This window comes from Dunckerocampus dactyliophorus, chromosome 6 (genome assembly GCF_027744805.1).
Source record: "Dunckerocampus dactyliophorus isolate RoL2022-P2 chromosome 6, RoL_Ddac_1.1, whole genome shotgun sequence".
Lineage (NCBI taxonomy): Eukaryota > Metazoa > Chordata > Actinopteri > Syngnathiformes > Syngnathidae > Dunckerocampus > Dunckerocampus dactyliophorus.
In genome coordinates this window covers 15,882,486-15,905,866 of record NC_072824.1, presented here as the reverse complement: position 1 = coordinate 15,905,866, position 23,381 = coordinate 15,882,486, and the positions used below count along the sequence as shown (strand labels likewise).

Below are 23,381 nucleotides of genomic sequence, written 5' to 3'. Positions count from 1 at the left end.
CTCTACATACTTTTAACAGTTTAAGATCATACCTGTACCTTATGGGCTCAGGAAACGGTATTAACAGTTATGTTGGACGACAAAAATAAGGTGCAAATGTCATACACTGTCAAGTATTAAGGTGCAATAGTAAAAGACAGTTTCAAAAGGGCCCAGGGGCCATAATGTTCACTCAATGTGACCAGTGTTTGTTTAAAAGACTTTCAAACATAGCATTCCACAAATATTGAACTCAGTGTTTGAAAAAAAAGCTGTTTAATATAACTATAAAAGTGCATTTTAACAAAAAAAAAAGATGCATCACAGCAGTATTTCAAGTAAAAATAAAAGTGCTTTCAATAAATGTGCTAGTTTTAATTTGGTCATCAGATCCATGCAGTCCTTTATCATCTCTGCATCTGTGAATGATGCTTGTCGTTGCCCTTCAAGGTTTTTCATTTCTGTGTGTGTTTATCAAAGCACAGCGCTCAACGTTTTTGATGTTTCATCTGGAAGTGCCTCCTAAGATAATATTCCTTCGAAACAGTGTTTACTTCGTCTACTTGTTGCCAGCTGAAATATAATCAACCATGCAGTAATCCAATAGGAGGCTCTTGCCGATTTGTTTAGCTGAGTCAAGATGGCGAGCTTTTTTTTTGCCCAAGCAGTGTATAATGGTGACAGTTTAACACTGGAACAGATTGAATCTCCATTATTTCCTATAGGAAAAAGATGGAATCTAAATTTGAACAAATCAGAGTTTACGTGCATCCTTTTTTTATTGTATTGGACCTGTGGTGGTTCACTTAGTTTCCCCTCTTCCCCTTCATCTTTAGAACCTCTCTCTCAAAGCACACACACCCAGTGTAAGCTCCATTGTGTGGCCATTACAATCTGAATGAGGGGGACTACTATAGCCCCATTGAGAGGTGCATGAGAGGGTGTGTGTCAGTGCAAATAGGTTTGGGGGAGATTGATGAACTAGTGAGGAGGGAAAGGGGGAACACCTAATCAAGTTAAACCACTGCTGCAAGACTGCCTGTGGACATTTGGCACTATAGTGAACATAATAGGAATGCCTTGCTTTCTTACCCACCAATTGATAACATCCTTGAGGATCAAAAAAGTGCATGTGAAGTGTCCTCCCCCTGCTTTGAGTTGTACAACACGGGCATGGTGAGATTAAATCAGCAAACCGACTGGAGCGCATCGGGCTATGACACATTCATGCTATAACACCAACTAACAGGCCGTGATCTTATACCGGGCCGTGAATCGTTGATGCTGGAGGAAAAGGGGTGTGGTGTTTGGGGGGGGGGGGGCTTTTTGTGTCAACCATCCCCGTATCCCTCCCCCTCCCTCCCCCACTCTCGCCTCCTCTTGTGTGTAGGCGCTCCTGTACAACGTTCTTTTACGCACGACCACCAGTCTGATGTCGATGCCCCTCTGTCAGTCTGCTCGGTCGCGGCCAATCTCCGAACTTTTTAAAAGCGGAGATTACAGGCAACTTGACTGAAGCGAAGAGGAGACAGCGCGTAGATGGGGGGTAGAGAGTGGGATAAATGGAGAGGAATGATAAAAGGGGGAGGAGAGCGCATCATTCCGGGTGGCTGCCCCTGCCGCTCGAGTGGAGGCTAAAGAGAGAGAGAGAGGGAGAGAGGAGGGTAGAGGAGAGCAAAGCTTCAGCATCCAAAACACACGGGAGAGGTGCGCCACAGAGACCAGACCCACCCGGAGCACCGTCACTCTCACCGGTCCTTCGTCACACCACGTATCCGCGCATCGGTGCCTCGTACTCGGCGAGAGGTAAGTGAGCGAGTCGGTCCTCGAGACGTGTGGATGGAGGTGGTACATTCACCTGCTCTTTAGGTTCTCTTCTCATTGCACGAATATTTCTTCACTGTAGTTGCACTGTTTTATTTACTAAGCACCTGCAACAACCTGCGCGGTTTTATGTTCATTGTCTCTCATTTGTTTTTAATGTAATCAACAGTAGTCTTGTCTGAAATGTTTTTATAAATCAATATTACATCTACTGGAAATACATGTCTCAACTATAACATAAAGAAAACCCGATGTTGGGGTTTTCAAAATAGAAAAAAAAAATCTAAAGCCTAAAAATGTAAAAAAAAACAAAAAAAACTTTAGAACGTAGCACGATAAGTTTGTATTGCGTCATTTGTAGTCAATGTAAATAACTTCCCATATGAGCTTTGTTGTTCTAATATTGGCAACCTCACGTGGCTTCCACTAATATTACATATGCAGAGTAACAGGTTATTCACATCACCTTAATACCTTAATGTCTTTGCTTAAAATTTGAATCAGTTTGAATCACCACATCTGTGAACAGATTATAAAGAAGGTGCATGATCACATAAGTGGTGCTTCTTCCTACTCCTTTTCAGACATGTTGAATTGTGCAGGTGTTAACATGTTTGAAATAAACAAAACCATTACCATTAATTTTGGAGGATGGGTAATACATCTGGCCTAATTTGTAGCCTTGTTTAAGTGATAATGAAGTTTATTAATCACTAAAACTTCAGTTTCCCTTCAGTTTTATTACACTGACATTCCTATTGTGTCCTCTGTGAGGAAAAAAGTGAAGTATGTGGAAAAATGCCACTCAACACTCAACAGAATGGAAGAATGGTGTGGAGAAAAGAGGGAGCACAATATGCTGTGGGATCCTTTCTTCTCTCTGGCTCCCGGCACATACATTAAGATGCTAATCCTTTTTTGTCTCTTTCTATAATTCATTGCATTTTGTTCCCCTCTCCTTTTCTCCATCTCTCTCAATTTCTCTCCCCGCTCTCCATTTCCTCTGTACTGTCATGGGCTCCCCTCAGATTAGTGCTCCTGGCGAAAGGATTCCAACTCTAATTTTGTGGTACGATAGATGATTAGGTTCAGAAATAGGACAGAAGTGCACATAGTTTGGTGCAATTAGGACAGGGATCTCTGCAGAGCTTTAAGGGAGTGATTAGTTGCGCTCCTGTCCATCTCCCTGCATATCAACACACAAACATCTGTTGTTTATTCTGCTTTTACTAGTGCATGTGTGTGCTGTTCATGTCCCCAATGTTGGCACAATCATATATACCATTCACGTTTTTCCTTTACATGTTTTTGCAGATATCTATCACTGAAGACTGGATTTTTTCCAGTCCCCTGACCTCCAACGCCACCTTCACCTGCCATGGTTACATGACACACCCCTGAGTGGCTTTCCTCTCCCATCCGGAGTTGCTGAAGCAGTGTCCACGCTGTATCTATAGAAAAAGACATCGTCGGGCCGGCCTGAGATGACGGTGGCTGTGCGATTCCGCCGCCACCTACGGAGGCTCCTGCTCCTGCTGGCCTCCTGCTGTCTCCTCTCCTTGCTCCTTTCTGCGTACTTTCTCTTCTCCAACTCGACACCTTCCATGCAAATAGGACAATCCTCAGAGCCCGCTTGCTCCCAGCCGCTCTCCATGTCCCCTTACCGCCAACTACCCTACCCGTATCCCCCTAATCCGCCCCACACGCACATCCCCACTGACTCAGCAGCACTGGTACTGGTGGAGTCCCAGTACTCTCAGCTGGGTCAGGAAATTGTGGCTATCTTGGAGTCTGCGCACTTCAAGTTCCGCATGGAAATAGCTTCAGGGAAGGGTGACCTCCCGCCGCTGACAGAGAAGGGCCGCGGCCGATATTCACTCATCATTTATGAGAATCTCCTCAAGTATGCACATGCAGACACATGGAACAGACAACTGTTGCATCAGTACTGCACCGAGTTCAGGGTGGGCATCATTGGCTTCTACCGCTCCACCGAGACATCACCACCTCTGTTCAAACTCAGAAACTTCCCGCTGGTGCTGAGGACCAATCAGGCCCTCTGGGACTGCTGTGTAGTGTCCAGCTCTCCCATCCTCCACCTAACAAAGCCGGGCACGGACCGAGGGGCCTTACCCAGCGAGGACTGGACCTCCTTTTCCTCCAATCACTCCACGTACCAAGCTGTTCTGCACGCACGGCCTAAAGAAGGAACAGGGGCGGGCAGTGGTGACAATCTGGGGCCTGGCTTCAGCCTGGGCCTGCAAGCTACGGTAGTCCAGGACATGGGGCTCTATGACGGGGTGAGGAGGGTGTTTTTTGGCCAGGGACTCAACTACTGGCTCCACAGACTCATCTTAGTGGACGCCATCTCCTACCTCACTGACAGGAAGCTGACTTTGGGACTGGACCGGCACATCCTGGTGGATATAGATGACATATTCGTGGGCAAGGAAGGGACCCGTATGAACGTCAAGGATGTGAAGGTATTTCTTACACCTGTAAGCAATACAGTTTATCATTCTTCTGTGAAATACTTACTAATGACTGCAGTGTTGTTAAACATAACAAATATGAACTTGTTGCACTGCAAATTTTAAAACTTCAGCAAAAATACTTGAGGCGCTGCATATTGCAGAGTGTGCAGTCTATTGTGAGTTAGGGTATAGCAAGAGGCTGTTTATGTTAAATGGTGGTTTAGAGGCCATTTACAGGAACAAAGGCAGGGAGTGAAAGAGGGGAAGAGGAGGGGAGTGAGTGAATGAGCCAGGGAAAAGATGAATGGCTCTTATTCCTCTTTTCCCACGTTCCTCCTCTTAGGAAAACTAAAGGAGAGTCAACCTCTCAAGGCAGCCATTGTTTCAATGCACACGCTTGCTTGAGCGGCCATACACAAAGACATGCGCCCCCCCACATATGGACAATTACAATATTTACACACATCTAATTGTTAACAACCCAGTTTGTTGGAATTTTGAGAAATGCATCAGCAGTTTAATTTGCTGGATGTTCTCGCTTAGTGAAGAAACTGATTGACGGCCTGCAACATATTAAAAGAGGCTGGCCTTTTGCATTGAAAACTTTACTTTTAGATCAATACATACAGTATTTTTAATTGGCATTTTTCTTAATGATGCAAAAATCTCAATGACTAAAATCTTGAGGAAGGTGATGAAAGGTTAGTAGTTAAAATTTTAAGTGCGGTTGAAACCTTTACCGCTAATAAAGGTGGTTTATGGCTTTTCGTTTTTACGGTGTTTCTTCCTTATGAATGTTCTCCCGTAAATTAATGAAAAACTTGGTCCGTACACACGAGACTTGTTCGAGAACTAGTTAAAGCGAAATAACAGACTATGTGCGGCTCACCCAGATACCATTAACGATAAAGGTGGTATTGTAACACCTACACGGACATTGTAATAATGACGAGGAGGTGGTCGATCAACAAGCTCTTTACTGCAGACCAAAAGAGGCCACAGCCGGCCGCAACCACACCAAAACAACATCAGCAAACTCTATCGTCCTCTCTGCACGCAGCTGTCCTCCTCCCGCACTCACACTAAGTCAGGACTCAGCCTTTCACATTCATGGAGAGTCGGAAATCACAAACTCTTTAACACTGCACAGAATTGCCAGGTCGCTAGCAAAACTCAAACAATGCACCAAGACGAGTGAATTCAAAAAACAATACAAGCAATTGATGTTTGCAAAATACAAGGCAGAAGAGTCTTGATTATTACAATGATTGTTCTGTCATGCTTGTTTTTTATTTTTATTATTTATTATGTGTTCTGTGTACAGTGTGGTTGTCTATAAGTGTTAATTTAGGCATGAGTTGACTTGTAACACGTTGTAGGAACATAACTTGGTCGTAACCCAGAGACCACCTGTAAGCATGTCTTAAATTTTGTTTTCATTGAAAAATATATAGACATTGCACACTAGCATCCTCCCACATCCCCCTAGCATGCATGTTAATGTTATGCAGATTAACTGAAGACTCTAAATTGTCCATAGGTGTGAATGTGAATGTGAATGTGAATGTGAATGTGTGTTTGTGCCTTGTGATTGACGGGTGACCAGTACAGGGTATTTCCTGCCTCTCGACAAAAAGTCAGCTGGGATAGGTTCCAGCTCACTTGTGACCCTGAACAGAACAAGCAGAATGAAACAATGTGGTGTTGTCATTGCAACTATACATTGATATATTTCATCATAGGGAAGTTGTAAGGACTTGGGCTTTAGACCAGAGGGGACTGTCAAAATTGCACTTGAGCAAGGCACGAAATCCCGAACTGCTCTTGGACATGACTGGCCAAGTTCTGTGCCCTTTCGTTGTGCCATTTAAGTTGTAAAAGTGTAAAAAAAAAAGACACAGTTTCTGTAAACACTGGAAGATTGACCAGAGACCAGTAGTTGTGTGTGTGTGTGTTGTGGCTGGCATCCATTTTAATTGAATGCCTGTATGTTTGTGTGCATGCATGTTTTCACTTCTGACATTTGGAGATGAGATTAGAATGCCACAATGTATCAATAAAAAGGCTCACCTGTCTTTGACTGAGACGCGGGGAGGTGATGTGAAGTGTGTGGTCATTGGAATAAAAAAGAAGTAACACTGAAGCAGAGAGGGATTCCACCCCCCTTCAGTGTAAAAAGGATGCTTGTATTCTTGTAGAAGAGTGTCACGCACACACACAATCGTTCAATATGTCAGTGTAGATTCTCAGTCATCCTGGTTTTGGTAATCCAAAAGGTTCAATTGAGACAACTAAGCTCTTCTTGTTTGTTTGAAGATGATTCAACTTTAAACCTAAAGGCTTCTTCAGCTCTAAATTTTTAAGAGTCTACCCATTTATGTAAATGGTGGCTGTGTCCCCTTGGGGTAGTCACAATAGGGTTGTTGTTGTTGTTATTGTTGCTCGGTGTGCCTGGTGAACGACCGTTCTGCCAAACAACGGTTTGTACATTTGCCTGGTGGCAAAACAGCTCGTTAGTGGCCACGCTTCCCATGGAATGAGGCAATATTTGTGGGAGAGATTCATTCATTCATTTTCTATGCTGTTTGTCAGGACTTTATTGAAAAAGAAGACAGGTGATGGCTCAAACATCCAAAACAGAGGATGAGGTTTTATCCTCTTACCCTATTGTGACCATCCCCAGGGGACACTAGAACTGAAGAAGCCTTTTGGAGGAAAGATGAAACATCTTGAATAAACAAGTCCGAGGTCAGTTGCCTCAATTCAGCCTTTGCGGAACACAACCATGCACATCTATAAATTGCATTTGTGCTCTCTCTAATATGAATTTTCAGACGGACTCCTCAGCTTTGTCGCATAAATATACATGCGGATGAACTAGTGGTAAAACAATGACAGGGAGGTGTGGGTGGAGGAGGTCAAGAGATGGAGGAGATAGTGGCACAGAAAGACAGATCGATGCCATCGCAAACGCACACGGCTGCCACATTACCTCCTTCAGCATACCAGGAAATCACAGAGAGAAGAAAGGAAGAAGGGATGGCTGTGAATGGTGCCTGGGGGGTGGAGAGCTTGCAGCAAACTTCCTAATTTCTCTCAGACAAAATGCTGAGGGGAAATGAGGACGCAGAGAGGGAGGTGTAGGTGGAATGGAAATATAGCCATTAGAGGCAATCTCACATCGCACCTAAACAGGGAGATTATAGACTGATGGTTGAACAAGGTCACAATCGTGGCAATTTGTGTGTGTCATTCATCAAGAGCTCTCACTTTATTGTATTCTGTGGATCATTAATAGTCGAACGAAATATTTTGCGAGAATTATAGCTGGAGTGTTAATTTACCTAAACTCCAAAGGGAATGGGCTTTAATTAGAAGCAGGTGATAATTGTAGAGAGGCTGTTGTTTCAGAAATTTGAAAACTCATCATATGTAGCTACTTAATTTATTTAAAACGTCAATCATGATTTGTAGGGCATGAGAAAGTAGAAAAGACCATTTATTCATAGCACATGTCATTTATTGACATGTATATTACACAGCAGCAACAGAACCAATGTTGTAATAAAAACTGCTGCTGAGCCAGTATTAATCCTGTCGATCAGCTCATTGTGAACAACCGTACAGCGAGTTTAACACACAGGAGGTTCACACCAACAGCTGAGTAGTGCAACCACTATTTTAAAGCGCATGCAGAGGTAGGGAAAGCTGCTGGATTCTGATCACTCACAATATTTCAAATGGAGCAATTGCCATCTGGTAAAGTTAATTAAAATGCATCAAGAAGTTGCCTACATTCTAGCTGCCAATATTTTACGTCAAAGTGTTTCTAATTAGAGACCCTGGCGGTGATGTGCTGTTGTACTTTTATACTACCCACATTCCGACTACAGGAGACTTTGCTGTTAATTGAATTGAAGCTTTGAATGAAGCATTCGTGGTAACATTTACCATATTTTGTGGAAAATAAATTGCGAGCAGCCATACCAAGGGAATTGTTTCGTGATGTGTGCGATTCTATTGTTTCGCTTTGTCAGCAATGTCAGGACCAGAACGGACATCAGTTTGAGAACAGGCAGTGACAGCACACTAAAATGATGTTTGTAAATTCTATTACATTTTGATAATTGAAGAAATGATAATAAACACCTTGTTTACAATTATCGAAAGTGTGTATATGTTTTTTTGGGACACCCGATATTTTTGATAAAGCAATTGTTAAGTGTGCGCATACGCACAGTTAACACCCCCTTGTTGAGGAAGGTCCTTTTAATAGGATAATTTTTTATCATGAATAATTAATCATTTTAACTGCAAAGTTGCTCAAATAGTGTTATTAGATTAGAGGACGGGTGTTTTTTATAAAGAGGATGGTCCAAAATTAAATCTGGATAAAGAACAAACACGTCACAAAGCCATGCCACAAATTTGCATTAACCATTACAGCATGAATGATGGATACACTTGCTCTTCATATGTAAGTCTCCATCAAAGTGTGAAACTTGATGCGTTATTGTGCGATGGGTGTTGTGACATGAGCAGTTGAATGTTACAGCTCCCTCCTCTCTAAAAATACTCCCTTTCTATTCTGCCAGAGAAGAAGAAGAGAGAAGAACGCGGCAGGCCAATTAAAATGCCACCCTCCTCCTCCCTGCACTCTTCATTAGTCTCACCCCACGAGTTCATCTAGTGACAAAAAAAATTACCCCCCTCCCTCTCATGGCAACACACACACACACCTTTATTTCCTCCATTAAAAATGATTCACCGGGAGGCAGCCAGCCGATAACATTTCTCACAATGAGGGATGATGCCAGTCAAAAAGTGCCATCAATGATCGGAGCATGGGGCTGCTTGTGTTTTTTTAATTCAAGGAGGTGTCCCATCCTCATTTTCAGTTTCTTCTTCATATCTCCTCCTCATTCAACTCAGCCTCCGCCGCCAAGCCATTGATTACTATCGTCACCTTGTTTATATTCTCCCCCTTAACTCCTCTCACTCACTGCACTCTGTGCACGTGTGAGCAGAGAGGCAGACTTAAGCATTTAGATGAGACCTTAAAGAAGGATCTTGGCTTTCTTGTCCCTGAGTAAGTTAATGTCATGTTAATACAAGTTGGTGTAGAGATGGACTGCCAGCATGCAGAAAGAGAGGTCTTCCATAGACGTGTAGTTACAGGCGGGGCCTTGTACTGCTGAATGTTTGAGTAAAATGCTTTCTTGCAAGGTGGTTGCTTTAAGTTATTTACTGACGGCCATTCAAAGCTCAGTCCACAAATACTTTTTTTTTAAACGTACAGTTAAGCTCAGAATTATTTATACCCTCGCTGTACTGTATATTGGGTTTAAATATATTTGATGTGGCAAAAGTATGTGTGTTTTCACAATGTACATTTTCATTATTTTTCTTTGAAATTTTGACAAACCGTTACATGTCCAAAGTAATTTATACTTGTTCTCAATACAGGTACATTCCATCTTCTGGTGTCACCAAGGTACCCATACTTTATGCCATAAAGAGATGAGATGAGGGCATATAATTTAGTTGTTGTTTCAAAGAGACAAGCCAATGTCTGGTACATACTGTATCTTAAACCATCGTGCAACATAAAACACAAGACCACATGTCACAACAATTGAGTAGAATATTGAAAAGTAGCGCTATAGATGCAGTGATAGCTTGACGTTTTGAACCCTTGTGCTACAAACTACACTTTTTTTCAACCAGAAAATATAAGAACACCACCACCGGCTAGCATACGTTACCGATACTGGTTTAAAAGAACCGACTAAACAAATAAATGTATATATTTGTCACAATTCAAAGTTAAACTTTGTAAAAAAAAAAAAAAAAAAATTCAACTCAAAACGATTGCTGTGAATGACTTTCATTCACCACTGTCTCATACAAGTGCACATGCCCGTCGTGCGTGCACATACAAAAAAAACAGTCTCAGAGAAGCGACCGACCATTTGGAGGTCATAGTGTAGTTATGATAAGCTAAACAGTCATCCCTCGCCACTTCACGGGTTGAATTTCACGTCTTCACTCTTTTTTTTTTTAATATTAATAAACGATGGCTGTTTCGTGGTTGACGACAGCCTATTATTAGTTCGAAAAATACAAATGTAAGGAAATGTCATGTATTCTTGTCCAAAATTTAGCAATTTCCAGCATAAAAATGATCTAAATGAACTAAAATACAAATACAGTGTAAGGCAATACACGTCCTTCATGAACTGTACACTAGCCACGAGCAACACGCACCAGAAATGATTGCCATTGAGAAGTATTTTAGAATTCACAACAGGCACAACAATAACATAACAATAATAATAATAATTGTCATCATCATTATCATAATAATAACACAGGCTACAGTTGTGGCTGCACTGCAGGTAAAACTCAACGTTCTTCCTGTCCACATACGAGCACAAGTCTTATTTATGTCTTAAATGGTTATTTTCTCTGATCCTATCTACTATATTTGGTAATATGAGTGTAAAGGTGACTATAGGGGTGGTATTTCATGTCTAGGGTTGTTAATTTGTATATATTTAGAAAGTAAAAAGGTTTTTTACAAAAGAAGTGTCCTCATGTTCACTTTGGTTCCCGCAATGACTTCAAATTGAATGTGAAAGAAAAGGCATTGCACAATATGCTAATAGTTCAAACTTCAGTCTTTTGGCTGAGCAGTCGTCGATGTATTGCACATTCCTACTTAGAGTTAATCTTTAGAGCTAATTAATATGACGCATATTTGCCACTTAAGTCGTCAGAATTGAGCAGACTCTATCTCCATTTGTCACTCAGCCAAAGGCACAGTGGAGCTGAAAAAGGGGGAGAAAGTTCTATTAAAAGTAGCTCAAAGTTGTTTGTCATGCAAGTCCAGGCTGCATCAGTCATTTTATACATCCTTGGTGAGCCTGATGTCCGATATAGTGGATGAAAACCAGAAATTACTTCTCATCTGCTCTTATTTAAGCACATATTTGTACATGTGACTATTTGTAAATAATTTTAATGAATAACTGGGGATCTTGGCAGAGCTTGTTGTGTTTAATATACAATTTTTGCCCCACTCATCTTATTTTTAACCACAAATAAACTCTTTGAAGAGGCCTGCCAAGGAGTCTTTAGTAATGCAAACTCCATAACAAGTACCACACAGCCATAAATGTTAGTAAATATCGCACAATGTGAAATGACACAATGTAAAAAAAATCCCAACAAAAAACACACACACAAAAAACAGCACATTGACTCCCAAGTTGAAGAGCGAGTCTGCGAGAGAACGAGAACAGTAAGAGCTAAGAGGAGACTGCCATCAACTCGCTCATCAAATAGAAATGCCTGACCCACTTAAGTTTGCTGGTCTACTGTTCACATTACACGCACAGCTACACAAACATGCATAGCGAGAATTAAATCTTTGGATAGACACTGTTGGAGTGTCCTCGGTAGACACATATGATGTCAACCTTAGATTTGTCCCGGGGCGTTTTTTCCACTTTGACTGCATTTACCCCAAGCAATTATTTAATTTATTGTTATTATTAGGATTAAATATTATTCTAAAAGGATATGAAAAAAAATTGTGAATGTTCTCAACTCCTGTTTTGACACCGGAGTGTGAATGAGTGTGACTCATACCTGATGTCATGCTGCTCTTCTTGCTGAATGAACAATGCCTCTGCTGATGGTACCAAGCAGTGCAAGCCATTCAAAAAAAAGAAATCAGGATGGGGTTAAACACTTTTTCGCACCACTGTACATGCACCGTTCTCGCATGTGGAAATGGTTCAAATATGTATTTCGATAAATGCTATTACTGAAACACTCCATCATAATGGGGAAAAAGTTCAGGAAACAACCAAAAAATGCCAAGAAGCCACCTTTTTTGGTGTTTGCTAACCAGCTGTCGCTCTTGTCGAGTGGAGCCGAGTAAACGCACTCCAGTTTACAGTCAGCAACAAGAAGTACAATTTATGCTAAAATCAAAGTTAAAAAATGTCGGAAATTCAAAAATGTGAAATGCAGCCATCTGGAAGAATGTCTATGAAGGGCTTGGAATTGCGGCTTGCTAGTTAGCGAGCTAGCTTCAAGCGACCAGGAAATAGTGCGTAAAATGTGGTTGAAAATTGGCTCACATTTTGCCAAACAGTGCAGCGACATGATGAAGGACATATTCAAGGATATATTCATGCAGACTGATTTGGTGTAAGAATGAAAATTGACATGTTAGAAGCATTACTTTATGTCTGACGCTGCGATAAGCTGTCACACTTTTCAGTCGTGTTGTTTCTTATGTTTTCATACATTTTCTAAGTTTATGTTTTCATTCATCACAACATGTACACTCACACGATTGGAGCAAATCATTTCAACCACATGCGCTGTTATTCGCTTTAATCTCGAAAATATTGCAGAAACATACTGAGTGTGTATGTGGTCGTATTTTATGCTTGCCCTCCGTCTTGCACACGTGGTTAAAAAAAAACAGCAAATGGTACCATGATCCAGATGAGAGTGAGGTTTTGGCGGGTGTAACATATGCCAACTGGTTTAGCTGTGCGAAAGTACGTCGGCAAACCTCATTCCCTGACGTCTTTAGAGTTACGCTGGACATCAAGTTGACAGCTCAGGCTAGCGCTCTCGACTCCCATTTGGTGGTCCCCGGACCCTGGTGGACCCAGACGGGTGACATCGGCGCAGCAGTAAGCATCAGCCATATTCCCTTCAGTTTTTCGCCAGATAATCAGATTTTCTTGTCCATTTCATGCAAAAATTGCTGAAATTTCCCTAACAGTGGACAGCAAGAACACGTACATCAGACTACTTTATCATTTTCTCTCTGGAAACCAAACTTCAGGCTGGCACCAATGGTGAGTCAGTGTTCATTTGGTGTGTTTTGTACAATTGTGCTTTTCATTTTCTGTAAATAACAACAGCAATTAATAATCCAATATCTCCCCCAAGCATGGTTTTATAATAGCATGAAGGCAGTGGATTGAGATGGAGAGAACAATATAAAGTTTTCAAGAATATGACAGAATGAGGATAAGTTGGGGAGGTGGATGGTGTCAAGCCAGCAGTCCAGATGTCTGCACCCCTCACTCCAACCACCCCCAGCATCTCTCTGGCACCTCTTACTGTGCTTACCACACAAACAAACCAACTGGCATCACTTCTGACACTGGCAATGCAGCTGCAGATTGGGGACACAGAGAAAGTAGGGCTATCGCTAACTGCTAATCCTTGTGTGTGTTTACCTTCTTCACAATTATTGTCAAGATGCTATGGAGCTCACAGCCGCCACCACCACCCCATCCTACTCCACTTCACTTCTCCCGCTGAACCAAAGCCTTCTCTCTTACAAAGTGTCTCTGACGGCTCGGTTTTATCTCCACGCTCAGCATCCAGGAGACAGATTGGTGTGGTATTGCTTCAAGGCCTCAGCTCTATGAGAGCTGCCGCCATTACCCTCAGAAAATAACAGCAGGGGACTACTTGATTGTTTCTCTGAAATTCTTCAAAATGTGTTTCTGCCTAAGAGATACATTGACTTTAATTGCAAAAGCGTATTTTGGAGTCTTGCCCTTGGGCCTCCTCGTAATGATCATCAGTTGTTCCTCACTTAAAAAAGAGAATACAATCAAAGGCAGCGAATAACTACAATTTGATGCATTTGTCACATTTTTTGGGTTATATGAAGACATCCAGTTTGTGCTTGCTGTATGAATATTTACCAATGCCATTTAGTAGGGTTGTCGCATACTCACAGTTCTGTAGGTTCCTTGGTGTTCAGGCCACGGTTTGGTTTATTTTCGCTATAGTAAGGGAACAAACTGCAAACCATAAAACTGCCCCCAAAACTTATAAAAAATAAATAAATATCAAAATGTATTTCTTGGAAATTGCAATGATGCAAACAAGTACAACAGTACACATTTGAGCAGTCTGAATTATTGCCTGAAGTGCAGCATTTATAGGTCTCGCTTGTGCCTTGTTCCCGACACTGGATGCACTACTTGTTTACGGAGTAGACGTGTGACTATGGGCAGTTATACTTTCTGCCTTTGCACCGTATCGATAAATGAGATTACGAGTGCATGTACTGTTACACCCCCAGCATTCAGGTTGTCGCTTTCACATTTGATGATTTTTTTTCTATGATAATTAATATTGAGAGGATTAATTAACATTAAGAGAAAATAATCGTCATAACATTAAAGGCATAAATGTATAGCTGCATTAAGATGAACACTTATGAGAATGTTTTTCACTCATAAACAGCATCGTCAGTTTAGATAGATCTGCTCAGTCCTGGAGCAGCACAGTGATAGTAATCTGCCATTGAAACTAGGCCTCTGTCAGGAGATGGTGCTTTGCATTGGATGACGCTGGTTGTCCATGATGGAAAGGAGCCTCCTGAGTGTCCTTTGCTCTGCCACAGATGTCAGGCTGTCCAGCTCAGTGCCAATGACAGAGCCTGCCAACCTCACCAGTTTGTCCAGGCGTGTGGCGTCCTTCTTCTTGACGCTGCTCCCCCAGCACACTACTGCATACAGGAGGGCACGAGCTACCACAGTCTGATAGAAGATCTGTAGCAGCTTCTTGCATCTGTTGAAGGACACCAGCCCTCTGAGGAAGTACAGAGAGCTTTGCCCTTTCCTGCACAGAGCATCTATGTTGGCATTCCAGTCCAGTTTATCATCAGATGCACTCCCAGGTATTTATAGGTGTGAACCATCTCCACACGTCACCTTTAATGAGAACAGGTTCTGGGTGTGTCCTGTTTCTCCTAAATTCCACGACCATTTCCCTGGTCTTGGCGTTGTTGAGGTGCAGGTGGTTTGCGTCGCACCAGTTGACAAAGTCCTGGATCAGTTTTCTGTACTCATCCTCCTGTCCGCTCCTGATACATCCCATGATGGCCGTGTCGTCCGCAAACTTCTGTACATGTCAGAGCTCAGAGTTGTACTGAAAGTCGGCGGTGTACAGGGTGAACAGAATAGGAGAGAGTACAGTTCCCTGCGGTGCTCCCGTGCTGCTGGTCACAGTGTCGGACCAGCAGTTCCCCAGTTGAACGTACTGAGGTCTGCCAGTCAGATAATCTGTGATCCATGCCACCAGGTATGATCCTACTCCAGTTTGTCCCTGAAGAGCTAAGTCTGGATGGTGTTACTTTCTCCCGGTATGCAAACTACAGAGGGTCGGTGCGTGGTTGGTCTCTGGCCTCAGTTTGATAGAGCAGTAGCCGTTTCATGGTCTTCATCATATGCAGCGCCAGGGCTACCATTCAGCTCAACAGGATGTGGTCTCTTTGGGACTGGAACAATGCAGGAAGTTTTCCAGCTCCCACGTATAGGCTTTCAGTCGTCGAGGTGATTCTGGAGGCGATTGGGGACGGAGGTGTCCCCTCCGTGCCGATGACTCGTGTGGGGGCTGCTGTGTGCGGGATGGGTTAGTCAAACCTGTTAATAAACTGGTTTAACTGGTTTGCCCTTCTCACATCCCCCTCAACATGGGCACCTCTCCTTGAGCTGCAGCCAGTGATAGTCTTCATGCCCTACCACACCTCCTTCATGTTGTTGCATCCTTTGTTCTATTTTCCTTTTGTACTGCTCCTTTGCTGCCTTTAGCTGGACTCTTAGTTTCTTCTATACTCGCTTCAGTTTTTGTGTGTCACCGTCTTTGAAGGTCTTCTTCTTCAGGTTCAAAAGGTCTTTGATGTCACTTGTTATCCAGGGCTTGTTGTTTGCAAAGCAGCGTACACTCCTTACTGGCACAACAACATCCATGCAGAAGTTTATGTAGTCCGTGGTGCAGGCGACCATTTCTTCCAAATCCTAACTGTGGGACCCCTGCAATGCATCCCAGTCAGTGGTCTTGAAGCAGTCTATCAGAGCCTGTTCAGCCTGAGGGGACCACTTCCTGAATGAACGTGTGGTTATTGGTAATTTCCTCACTTTTGGTGTATATTGAGATTTTAGCAGGACGAGGTTGTGGTCTGCCTTCTCCAGTGCAGGAAGTGGGGTGACACTGTATGAATCTTTTATGTTTGCATACATTACATCTATTGTCCTGTTACCTCTGGTGTTACAGTCCACACACTGGTAGAAGGCAGCTAGTGTTTTGTCAAAGTATGAAGGATTTCATGTGGTTGTGTCTGTTCCTGAGAATGAACTAAATGCACTGAAATCACCTCTTTTCTTGGCTTTGTTCTATCAACCAGACATGTTTTCAACAAATATTTAATTATATTTGCTCAATAATATATGAGACAGCGGCTGGTGTATTTAGGATTGTATGGGAATTTTCACATTCACTTGATAAATTATGATTAGGGATACTCCAATCAGGGTTTTATACTGCTATCCAGGACTGAAATCGGCCGGGAATGATACCAATCACGTGACTTAATTCTACAGTTTTCACTTTATTTATGATGAGTGGTATTGGCCAGGGGTGCTGTACAAAGAGGAAAAGTCACGACAATTCCAAGGTAACTTGACTTCCAGGGGGCCGAAAAACTAGGTAATTACTAATAAAATAACTAATTAATTAATTGGAGGTAGGTGGTGTAATGTGATTTTTTTTCATGAAACCCAGAATTCCTGGCTGCACCCCTGCTACTGGCTATGTGATCTGAAAAAAGGAGCCATAAAATCACTTTCATTTTGACAAATACATATTTTACTTGCTTTTTGAAGAGAACATATATTACTGGTATATTTTAGAGATTAATTGTGATTCATTATGAGTTAACTGCGATTAATACGATTATCACAATGAAACGTTTTTATATATATATATATATATATATATATAATTTTTTTTTTCAAGCCCTGTAATAAGAAAACTTTATTGTTGTAATATCCACCTATGCAGCTTATCCCCAATCGCAGGGCACATATAGACAAACAACCATTCACTCTCACATTAATGCCTACGGACTATTTAGAGTTGCATTGCATGTTTTTGGAATGTAGGAGAAAACTGGAGCACCCGGAGAAAACCCACCCACGCACAATGTCCATATTGACCTAAAGTAAATTTCCATATTGACTGACCACCCCCTGTATAGCTACAGGAAATGGTTTGGTCCACTCCTGCCTGCCTTCACAGTGCTTCGCCGCAGCAGCAGCGCTGTCAGTCGGCAATTGCGGCAAAGCAGGCTGAGACAATGCTGCCAAAGTAAAGTAAAATTTAAGTTTGGGTTTCAGAAAAGGAAATAGAAAATGGAGAGAGAAGCGAGGCAAAAGAAAGTGTGTCAATATGTGACCCCGTTTTTTTGCAAGAAAGATTGGTAGCCGAGTCAGTTTGTGTGTGGTGGAAAATTAACCTGTCCATAATGAAATAGGCTAGCTACAGAGTGTTAGCATGCTGTGTTAGCCTACATTTCACTCCTTTTTGAAGAAATATTTAATCAGTGCAAGTAAATGCTTAGCAAGACATTCATTCATCGACAGGAGATGACGTGAGTGTTCCGAGTTTAAAGTAGTATCACTGTTTCACACCCCCAAAAAATCGTATTTACACTTATGTTGCACTAAAACAGTGTCATTGCTGTTTGTACTCTGGTTAAGTTATGCTGCTAATAATAAACTATTAAAATGTATTTGACAGGAAAAGCTAGGATTTACAGGAGTTGTTTGTTCTTATTCATACAGACCAACTTTTTAATTCATTGCCACCACTGTCACTTTGTTATGACAATATTTCAAACCTCAAAAGATGTCGCTATTCCCTGATCTGTCTTGTAAGTCATTCCATCAAAAATTCACTTTTCAACTTGTTGGCATGCAGCTATGTTTAAACATGTGCTGTTTCCATTATTTTGAGATGATCTTAATTTATTTTGGTTGAAGAGTTAATGTGCATGTGCGTTTTTTTGGTCTTGTCTTTCATGAGTGTTAGGAACATTTTCCATTTTGGAGTTTCACAATAAAAATTACAGTGAGACTGTAGAATATGGCCTTTAGTATGTTTGTTATGTGTGTCTTGTATGAACTGATGAATTGCATAGTGTATGCAGCCTGTTACAAAGACATCTCTCTAGCAGTAAATATTGCAAAGGTAGCATTGAACGGAAGCAAGACATTTGCGAGGCTTCAGAGTCCGGGTTATGTAAAGCTTTTATTGGGTCAGATGTGGTGACAACAGCTGCCCGGGGGGCCCGGTGATTTTTTTTCTTGGGGCCCAGAATTGCTGGCGGCGCCCCTGGATATTGGTATCAGAAAGGAAGTGCTGGACAGTACTGGTATACCGGACATCGATAAGAAAGCCAATGGCACGCATCTCTACTTGGTAGGCTTGCATATTGCAGCCATGAATGACATTTATTTATTTTTTCTGCACACTATCATCATCATCATCATTGCGCAATGAAGACTTTCTCATGCTGGTGATGGCTCCAACTTGCAAAAGCATGTGTGTGTGCTTATTATGCCTCATTTGCAACACATCCCTGTCTGTTGTTTTTGTGTTTGGTCGCAGAATACAAATGATGTGTCAATACTAATACGCCAGACTCTTGGACAAACACCCACGCTTGCTCTCGCTCTTCCCTATGTGTGCGTTAATAATGCATTTTGACCAAGTGCATCGATGACATGAGATTGAGTTAAAATGCAAAGCGTTTTGACAACAAGCTTTAATTGAATTTTGAGTATTTGTGTGTGTATGCACGAGTGATGATGTAGAGGTTGTCATCACAGTAGAGACAAGGGATCAGATTAAGACTGTGCACATCTGTCAGCATGCAGCCATCTTCAACACCATTAGATTAGTGCTAATGAAAACACTCTTCCTGCGTCTCTATATTTGTTAACACATTGGTAAAAAAAAAAAAAAACAAAAAACAAAAGAGAGAAGCCCTGCTTGGAAGCATTTGCTCGCTCTCGCATCAGCTGCTCATCTCATAAATCACAGAAGGTTCCTGGGGATCGATTAAAAGCGGCCCCGGCAAACATTTTTAATAGAGACGTGGCGCTGGGCCCAACAAAACGACCCTGCCGCCTGAAATACGTGGAGAATAATAAAAGTTTCATAAAAAATATTTATGGCCGCAAACAGCAAGAAGTGCAATGATAGCAAGAAGATGTGGTGGGAGAGAACACGGGGAGAGAGTGTGGTATATCCTCCATGCTGCTTCAGCCTTCCTTTTAAATTAGAACAACCTCGTCTCCTGAGAATGTGACATTTGAGCAAGCCACGGAGAGATGGTGGTTCAGAGGAGTGCGGAGCGAGGAGGTGGGGGAAGACTGCTCCAAAGTGGGGAGAAAGATAGACCGGCATGCAGGGCGAGATGGGTGGGGCTAATGCATGGATGGAAGTGAGTGGTGAGGAGGGAGGAGTGTGTGTGTGTTGGACAGTTGGGGTAAGGGGTTATTAGTAGATCCTCTAGAGGCCTTTAATGCATTGACCTTCATTAACTCGTATTACTGCTTGTGTGTGTGTATGTGTGTGTGTGTGTGTGTGCTCCCTTTAGTTAACACTCATTACAGTCTTTGTTTAAAGGCCAGTAAACTAATGAAGTAATTTAAAAAATTGGATAAAATCCTGATTTAAGCGTTAACACCTGACACTGTGGTGTGTTTAAGGACACGAGCAGAAAATTGAACATTTGTGATAATTATGAATAAACAATCCAAATACTTTCCAATCTAACTCTCTAACTCGTTACCCTGATCTGATCTACAGGCGCTCCTGGATACTCAAAGACAGCTACGTTCTCAAATTTCCAACTTTACCTTCAACCTGGGCTTCTCCGGCAAGTTCTATCACACAGGTAAGTATGCAAGTTGATTTTTTTTTAATTTAAATGTTTTATGTGATACTGTTCTATAGTCTCAGAGGTCCTACAATACTATATTGGAAGTGTGTTGCCCAAAATCTAGCCTTGCAGCTGGAATTTAAACTATAAAGGTGCTTTTCATAAGCCCATTTTGTGTGTATGTAGCTTTAATGCTAATTAATTGCCCACGCTTGTCTCCAGCGTGGACAATAAAGCGCTATTGTGCACTTTATCCACTTTTTATGCTGTAATTCCGCACTTGTCCAATGTAATAGATGCCATATATCACATACAACAACGTAACATCAAGGAGTGGGACAGGAGGACACAAACATGAGCAACAGCATGCTAACACGCACATATTAACAGTTACATCATGCTAGGTGAGCCTATTTGCTGAAGAAAAACAAATTTACAGCTCCCATGTCTGTAGCAGATTGACGGATATTTGGCAGAGCTCCAGGCTTTATTTTAAGATGCGTAGTGAAGCCTGAATTTTTGTAACAAAGTAATGTCACTGATATTTTGGCTGCCAGTGGTACTGTGCGCTTTATGTACACAAAGCATTGGCATCAGTTTGTAGACCGAAGCACCACTCTTAATGATGCACATTTCCATAATCCATAGTTGCACGTACGAAAGGTAAGGCAAAGTCTTCAGTCAGCCTCCATTCTGCAAGCATCCCTACAACAACTCTCGAAATAAGATTTGTAGAATAATACAATCAGTTACAAGTCTTCTCAGTGAGACAAAGTGAGAAGGGAGCAGGTAAATTAGTGCACATAAATGAGTGTTAAGCAGGTTAGAGTGATGGAGGCATTTGGAAGAGGAAGTGCTCTCGGAGGAAATGAGATATACCGTAAAGTGATGCTTCATGATGGAGAGGCACGCCCTTGGATGGCTGGGTTTGCTGTGGCTCACCGAGTGAGAACAGTGCTACAGTGCCAAACGTATGAATAAAGCACATCTTACAATGTTAATTTGCAGTAAAACATAAAATGAATGTACAAAGGAGTAGTAGATTCATTCATCCATCCATCCATCTTCTTCCGTTTATCCGACGTTTTTCTCATTAAGTTTTTCTTTTTACATTTTTCTTGTAAACATTGCAGCTTTATTTTTGTAAATCTTTGCCTTTCTTTCAGAGTATTGTGTGTCTGTGTGTGTGTATGTGTGTGTGTGTATTTTTGTTTTTCAATTTGGCCACAATACTCCTGCGCCAAAAAATAGCACTAGCTAAGCACTAATATAATTATAGACAGTATACTTTACGTCATGTGCAATAATGCCATAAATTTAAGGTAACTAGCCTTTGTGTATTATAGTTAAATCATATTTTTTTTAATGATACAGCAATGAAACACAAATGCTTATTGCACTAATTTCAATGCAACACGTATTGCACCAATTACCATGCGTAGTAGTCAACATCCAAATCTCCCAATCTCGCCATGTCTAATAGGGAAAAGCCGATATTCAATCTTTATTTTTAAGTGATGTTATCTCAGTAATTTGGAGTTACAGAACTGTGTTATATATGTGTGTGTGTGTGTGTGTGTGTGTGTGTGTGTTTGTGCGTGTGGGTGTGTGTGCATGCTCTGTTGTTGCTCCAAAGGCAATTTTGGTTGATTTTAAATTTCAATCTGCAGGAAGATGAGACAATTAAAAAGAAAACATGAGCTTGGATAAAATATTTAGAAACAGAATATTAGCAGGGCATCTATTGTGATGTCAATTCATCATCATGGAAGACATCCATCTGATTTTACAAGGCACGCCTAAGAGAACTTAGCTACATGATGACGAACTCTAATTTCAACTAGCGTGAAGTTGTGTATCACTACATCAGTCACGCTGTGTCCTTTTGTCCTTGTGTGTATGTGTGTGTGCGCACGCATGCAGGCACCGTGGAGGAGGATGAGGGAGACGATTTACTGCTGAAGTATGTGAATGAGTTCTGGTGGTTCCCCCACATGTGGAGTCACATGCAGCCTCACCTCTTCCACAATGAGTCCTCACTGCTGGAGCAGATGGTGCTCAACAAGGACTTCGCTCTGGTGAGATAAATGGGCATACTGTATGCACAAAAACACACAAAATACTTGGCACTGTCTATTCCCTTGTCTTTCTTCTTGTCCTTGAAATCATATTTGCTTTCTCAACCACCTTAATGCAAAGTAATTGCCATCTCTTTGCAACAAAGGAACTGTAGCCAGAAAAAAAGATTACAGTTTTTACACACACACACTTACATTATAAATCTTGCCAGAAATACACTTTACTTTGCCATTAACAATCTGGAAACTGTGGTATGATACTTTTTTCTGTAAGATATCAAAATAACATTGGAAAATATTTGATGCTTTAGTAAAAATCAAGTATGACACTGACATGCAGTATACTGTGTAATATTTTCTAATCCAACTATTTGTATGTACTATGTGTCAGTCACCTCCCTAATAGATTAAATCATGATTTCTTTCATAATTAATGAAATTAACTAATACTACTACTAAACGACAGTATATGTTATTCCTAAGATTTTTTTTTTTACACTTCAACCAAAATGTTAAACATTTGAAATATGATATTATGTTTTTTTTTTCAACATAGATACTTGTTAGCCAACATACATAAGGCACAATCATTTATGTCCTCAACCTCAATTGAAAATGCATATGCCAGTCGTACTTTACCAAGCTGTTTCCTTGCCAACTTGGGGCTATGCAAGATAGAGCAGAGAAAGGACAGGGAGAACTGGCAGGAGCACCATTGGTAATGTAGTGGTTCACAAAGCATATTTTCTACAGCTGGAGTGGGTTTAACTAAATGGGCAGTCAATCCAGAGTGTAATTCACCTTTTGCGCTGGGGTAGGCTTCAGCCCCTACCATGACATGCAGGAACATTATCAAAATTGTCAAGAGTCAAACAGACACAAACTAAGACGATAACATTCATTTTGAATCACAGCACTTCCTCATGGCTCCACTTGGAATTCTTAAATCTCCACTGCTTGTACCCGTAGTGCCACAAGCGGCTTGCAAGCCCAAAACGCATGTGGATTATTTCCTGAGAGCTTCCATGAGCCTCATCTTGTCTCCAGAGCTTTTCATTTTTCCCCTGTGGTGAGATCATTTTAACACACCTGCCCTCTTTTTGTTCAACAAAATACCACCGATCCAAATTAGCTCAGTGTGGAAAGCCTCACCTGACCTATGCTTTATTAATAAACCTTAATACTATATTAGGTAATGGAGCATTCGCCTCAATAGCAACCCCTTAGCCCTTTTTATCATGTTCT

The 23,381-nt window shown here is 41.5% G+C and overlaps 1 protein-coding gene across 3 annotated transcripts in view; it reads left to right on the top strand.

The window, feature by feature from the left end:
• The first annotated feature begins 1,394 nt into the window (after positions 1 to 1,394).
• Positions 1,395 to 23,381, top strand: part of ndst3 (N-deacetylase/N-sulfotransferase (heparan glucosaminyl) 3) — a 61,961-nt gene continuing 39,974 nt past the window's right edge. For 2 of the 3 annotated variants that reach the window (XM_054778725.1, XM_054778729.1), the window contains exons 1-4: positions 1,395 to 1,785; positions 3,118 to 4,301; positions 19,986 to 20,073; positions 21,982 to 22,136. In XM_054778725.1, the coding sequence (XP_054634700.1) occupies positions 3,288 to 4,301; positions 19,986 to 20,073; positions 21,982 to 22,136 (1,257 nt within the window). In that variant the 5' untranslated portion in view covers positions 1,395 to 1,785; positions 3,118 to 3,287. The remainder of the gene's footprint in view (positions 1,786 to 3,117; positions 4,302 to 19,985; positions 20,074 to 21,981; positions 22,137 to 23,381) is intronic. The other variant, XM_054778726.1, reaches the window with a different exon arrangement.